This window comes from Aptenodytes forsteri, unplaced genomic scaffold (assembly GCF_000699145.1).
Source record: "Aptenodytes forsteri isolate BGI_AS27 unplaced genomic scaffold, ASM69914v1 Scaffold139, whole genome shotgun sequence".
NCBI lineage: Eukaryota > Metazoa > Chordata > Aves > Sphenisciformes > Spheniscidae > Aptenodytes > Aptenodytes forsteri.
The window spans coordinates 439,314-445,313 of NW_008794414.1; the positions used below are offsets into that span (position 1 = coordinate 439,314).

Consider the following 6,000-nt stretch of genomic DNA (forward strand, 5'->3'; position numbering starts at 1 on the left):
AATCTTTGATTGCAATCATGTCTCTACTCCAGAATAAAAAGAATTTTAAGGTGATTTACTAGCATGTAGTACAAAGAATAGGCACAAAAGTAGTATAAAAATAAAAAAAACCCCAAACGTGCTGCTTTCCAGCAAAGATGTTCCCGAACAAGACCAGAACTAAAGACATTTATGAAGAGGAATCCTTAACAATTTCAGAAAGTGTCAGAATTTATGTGGAGGATTCAGCCAAGTTACATGTTGCTTCAGAATAACCCTGTCAGCATCCTAGTAAGAACTGAAATTTCAAGAGGGCTAAGATCCCCAAGGGTGAAACAGTACATATGTCTAAATACAGATCACTTGTACATATGCCTTTTCTTCTGATGTTGTTGAATGCATGCCATTTAGACATCCAAAGCAATTCCCAACACAGAGAAACAGAAAGCTTTAGCCCTCCATTATTAGAAGTACCCTTATGATTTATTTCGGCTTATAAAACCTAGAGGTTTCAAATACATTTAAGTAGCTACCCTCACTAAAATGGGAGTTGCACTACGGACAAAAGGAGGTGATTCCCCCTCCTTCCATCTAAGGCCTTATCCTAAGCAAGAGCTTGCTCTATTATTGTAGAAAGCCACAGATAAACTGACAAGAAATCTACAACCAGTCAGAAAATGAAATACCAGAGTATTTCAATAACCAAATACATTTAAGTACATGACGGACAAAGGTTTGTGAACACTAAGCTAGAAGGTGTGTCATTACCTTAGCTTCCTAAAGTGCCATCCTGGATGTGAACAATAACTTAGCTACTGACACTGAAATTCAGATGATGGTCCTATTACACAAACTGCAATAGGAATAACTATTAAATGGACAAATTCCCCCCCATCCATGAATCCAGAAATAAGTTAATGCTCCCCACATAGCAGCAAACACTGTCTGTGAACTGATGATCAAACTAGTTTCAGGAACCAAAATAGATCCTCTGCAAGTTCTTGATGTTACTTTACAGCAGTAAAACAGAGGGCCATGAGCACAGAGTCATCATAACTTGAGCTGTAAGATGTAGCCACATTCTTGCAGGTACAACAGTTAGAGAGTCAAATTAGTAAAAATTCAGTAGAAGAATTCACCAACTGCCCATGAACATACAATTATGCTCTGACTCCCATGAACATAAAATATGCTCTGACTACCAAAGCAAGTAGAAAATCTCATGAAGTAGACAATTAGTAAAGAACTCTGGGGGGTGAGTGCTACATCCTAGCAATTGTCAGTATCACTAAGATGAAATGAATATTCATTTCATGAATTAAGGGAACTTTATTTCATTCTACCAGATCCAAATCATTTGCAAATACATGAAAAAATAACTGAATTTCCAAGAAGGATTAGTATATTCAGAATATCTGAAAGTGGACGGACAAGTCACAATGTGGTTTTAGGGAAAAGAGATATGCCTTCAACAATTATGCCTTCCGTCTTGCACAAACGCGCTTTTTTGCGTAGCTCTCAACTACTAGAAAACACTGTAAATTTGATTAGAAAGCTCACTTGTATGGAAACCAAGAAATTACTTGAAATTAGCTTATAAAAAAGAAAAGATTTCAGATATTTAGTCTTAGTCTAAGCAAGACTAAGGTGTTATAGAAACATAATAATGAATAAACATTTTTTTAATCACAGATTTCCATGAAATGAAGCAGAAATAGATATTAAGAAAATGTTGTATTTAAATACACAGGAAAAATTCTCATTCATATCAATTTAGAGAACATAAGTAGTATTACTTAGTATCATCACTGATCTCTCCCCCTGCAGTATCTGTGAGAACTAAAATTGCTTCTTTCAACTACTACTTATTTTTTGCTTATCACAATGACTTGTTAGTAACAGTCAATACAATACAGAACATCCCCCCCAACAACAAAATGAAGGCTACTGACTCAGCCTGGTAACAAGCCCAGTATGTCTCTACAACAATCAAGTTTTTCTGAGGAAGAGCAATTTTAATATTTCTCAGTGTTATACTGCCACAAGACAAACAACCTCATCTACACAGCTTGTTTAAACTCACAAAGCTTAATAGCTCCCAGAACGGTAATTTTGATCCTTACCAGCTTCTGTTGACCACTTCTAGTTCCCTAAAAGTTATTTTTGTAACTGACACTAGCTCAAATACCACACTGCCACAAAGGAGTAGCTTTGTAGTAGGCAATTACCAACTAACCAGTTTTGACAAAAATATTTCTCAGTCTATCCAACTATTGAAAACCATTACTATGATTAAAGACACAGTAAAGGAAATAATCTAGAGACTGAAAACAGACAAGACAAATGAACAATTTGGTCCAATACCTGCACTCCCCTTGACTGACCTAAGTGCATCAGAAAGAAAAAGTGAAACCTGAGGACTCACAGACCTAAAAACCCGGGCGTGTTACAGCACACATAGCAGCAAGCTTGCAGAGCCCAGCAGTGGGGAGATCAGGAGCAGCCTGTAGCTGGGAGAGAACACGACATACCATTTGCTGGTCTAGACATATGATCAGCAGTAGAGCTGAGACTGCAACACCTACCACTAAGTATGCAAGGGCCACACTGAATATCTTTCATGGAATGTGGAGTTTTAGGGTTTTGTTGTTGTTTGTTTTTTGGTGTGTGTGTTCTTTTTTTTTTTTTTAATTGCATCAGACTAGTTTTACTAGACTACCAGCTCACAGGACCAAATAGTGGACTACAATTTCTAATGAGCACTCGTGCATTCCTTGAGCATATCTTCCAGTTCAGCCTCATCTGAAAGGAATTCAGTTTGCATACTCCCACATGAAAACCAGACTGCAGTAAGCAGAGCTAACTTCTGTAACACACTTCTGATCCAAACTAAGATGCTAATGAAAAAGCCAAATATTCATGAGTTATGATACAAGAAGAGCACACGAATGGATCTCACAGACGTGCAACAGTGTTAAGCTTCAGCTGCCCCTGTAAGTTATGACATACTCCTGCAGTGAGGTATGCTGCAGGTTCCGTATGTTCCCATTATTAAGATATACCTTTCCTCGGAGCTGCAGTGATCTGCTGTAGACAACACAAACTGAGCACCGTTGCATAGAAATATCTGGCCAGAAAAATCTGAATTAAAGTGTTTGATTGTCTTAAGAAGGCAAGTCCTTATTCATTGTTAACCAGTCAAAACAAATTTTATCCACTTCTCCACTTCTGATGTCTCTGCTCAAGATGCATCTTGTTCAGTGATAGATTAAAAGTAGATATGTAAGGCTAGCACTAAATCACTGGTGCTGTGACTCAGTAAGCACCAACTGAAAACATAAATGCTGCATGTGTTTCCTTAACCATAGGTGTAAAACAAACTTTCTCTTATCAAACAGAAATTGTTACAGCTTAATAAATATGGAGATAGCACCAGTAACAGCTAGCAGTTTTTGCTAACAGAAATTCAGGAAATGCTCAACCCAGATACACAATACAGACATGGTAACCTTGGTCATTACGGACATCTTTGTGTTGTGTACCTTAACACTCGTAAGTAAAACATCTCTTGACAATTACCTTATCATATTTCTTACCTTGCTATTCCTTCAACACCTTTGCACCCAAGATCAGAACTGAGACAGTGGAATTTAGATACACTTACAAGCTAAGATTGGATTAGAACAGAAATATCCTGTGTTTTAAAAATCAGATTGTATACAGTTAAAATTTTAACTACGGCCAATATACTAAGTCACCCATTGCTTAGAACTTATAAATCATTAACTACAACACAAACGTACAATCTACTCAGGGTATGAATGCTTTTAATGAATATTTTTAATTTATGTATGATACAGTTAAGAAGCTAGCCAGATAAAATCCCTGCCCAAAACCAGTTTGTAAGTTATAATCAAAAACAATTCCATTGAAATTTTGGTTATTGGACACTTTGCAAGCATTCAAGAAACCAAACATTGCAAAGAGCTACCGAGTTAGAGGCACTAAGAAAAACACAATCTCCTCAAAAATCATTGAAGTTCACTTGTATCCAAGGAACAGATAATAGCACATTAACAAAATCAGTTCAAAAGCCAATGAAAGACCGTGGCTGCACTGGTAGTAAAATTAGTAATTTTGTCTACAGAGAATCTAGTCCCAATTTCAGGCAACAAGGATCAATGTAGATATGTTCTCATATAGTCACACTACATACTAAAAGTCTGCTTCTGAAGCTACTGTTGATGCAGAGATTTGCTTGTCTATTGAACTTAAAAAATGGTCAGCCACCTTGGTAGTCAGCAATCCACAGTTATAATAGTAAAAATGCCCAGGGCAGAAAAAGCCTAAAGTAATCACAATCTAACCATATTCCTCTATACCTTTTCATGGAGAACTTGAAATGGCATCTAACACCTGTGCCTCCTTGCAAGTGATGAACTTGTAAAATAAGTAAGGTACTTTGGATCTTACCTATGAAGTTAACTAAAATATTGCATTTGTTTACATTTTTATATACACATGCATGTATGTAGGCACACATATACAAATGTATCCCCCTTCATTGATTTGCTATACCAGAAAGAGCACATACATAAGGCTAGGGTCATGTATCTGTCGGTTTCTAAAGGTATCCTAAAATGCTTTTGGAGAAGGAAACAGTCCTGCCTTAGGAAACAGCTAAGCACATTTGAAAGACACAGCTATCGGTATGAGCATCTTAAAGCCATTGCATCACAAGTGTAGACATTGAGGCTGATTGGTCTATGATAAAGTGACTGACAAGAAGAAAACAGCTGCCTTTGCTAATGTATGTTCTTAACCTGAATCCCCTCAAAAGTCAAAGTCTGGGTTTTGGCAGGCTTTTCGAAACTTTACACTTTTACCAGTCCCTTCTTGATTGTCTGAAGTATTTACTATCTTCATGATTATAGTAAACTTAAGAACTCAAGTCATCTTCTGTGAAAACAGCGAGCCATATCTTTTCTTCTACGTTGTAAATGCAAACATTTCCTCTAGAGAATTCTTGACTGAAGCTAGTAGACACATCAGAATTTCCCAGCAGAATGTTATATTAACCAGATCTTGCATGAATGCACAGAGAAAGACTATTTAGAGAAATGTAAGTTCTTAATAATACAGAAACCTTTCACAAAAAAGTGAGGCAGCACAAATTCCAGTCTTACAAATCTGACAAAATGTTACTTGAGGAAGTAAAGTTACAGTGCGAACAGCAGAAATTTGCACTGTTTCAAGAATACATCACACCAAAAAAGGAAATTTTAGCAAATATTTAATCTTCATAGAAACCAAAGAAAGCTGCAAGACAAAGTACATAGTCTCACATGGGTGCTAATGATAGAGAGCTTAACCAGAACAAAGGAAAAGCTAGTGGAGCCATATGTTTAAATAATTTCTATGATTTATTACTTACCGTATCCCATATCTGAAGCTTTATCTGTTTTCCATCAATAGTTATCATTCGAGCCCCAAATTCTACACCTGAATAGATTTTACAAAAGATTACATTATTAGCATATAACAGAAAGAATGTCAAGAACTACGAAAGCAAGAACGTAAGTTTAAGTTAACTCAACATTGTATTTGTAGGAAATAATCTCTTTCACAATCTGCTTTCAGTTAATTTCCCAGCTGCTTCAAAGAGCTGGAAAGTTTTCCAGAAGGAAGACGACTGTTACTTTCCAAGTGCTTTAAAAATGCATTAATTAGAGCAAGTGTCAAGGAGGTATTTGCTACAAAGTTTTCCAAACAATCTAGTAGCTCTAGATCAGAGGGAGAAAAACATGTCCATTTGAATGCAAACAGGAAATTGAAGAGTCACAGTTATTTTAACACTCTACCAATGACAGATTGCTGAAGCCAGTTTAGAAGAAATTAAACCTACAAATCTCTATCAATAAAATATTTTATTAAGTGAGCATAGAAATAGCACCTTCAACAAGATAAACTTTATTACTGTATTAATTTAAACTGAGCTGCCTTTATGAAAAAGTGCTTCCA

At 36.3% G+C, this 6,000-nt stretch overlaps 1 protein-coding gene across 2 annotated transcripts in view; it reads right to left on the reverse strand.

Annotated features, from left to right (window-relative positions):
- The window catches only part of RAB2A (RAB2A, member RAS oncogene family), a 36,973-nt gene that overhangs the window by 27,045 nt on the left and 3,928 nt on the right, over positions 1-6,000 (reverse strand). The window contains exon 3 of one of the 2 annotated variants that reach the window (XM_009289253.1): positions 5,414-5,481. In XM_009289253.1, the coding sequence (XP_009287528.1) occupies positions 5,414-5,461 (48 nt within the window). In that variant the 5' untranslated portion in view covers positions 5,462-5,481. Of the gene's footprint in view, positions 1-2,343; positions 2,397-5,413; positions 5,482-6,000 lie in introns of those variants that run through there. The other variant, XM_009289258.2, reaches the window with a different exon arrangement.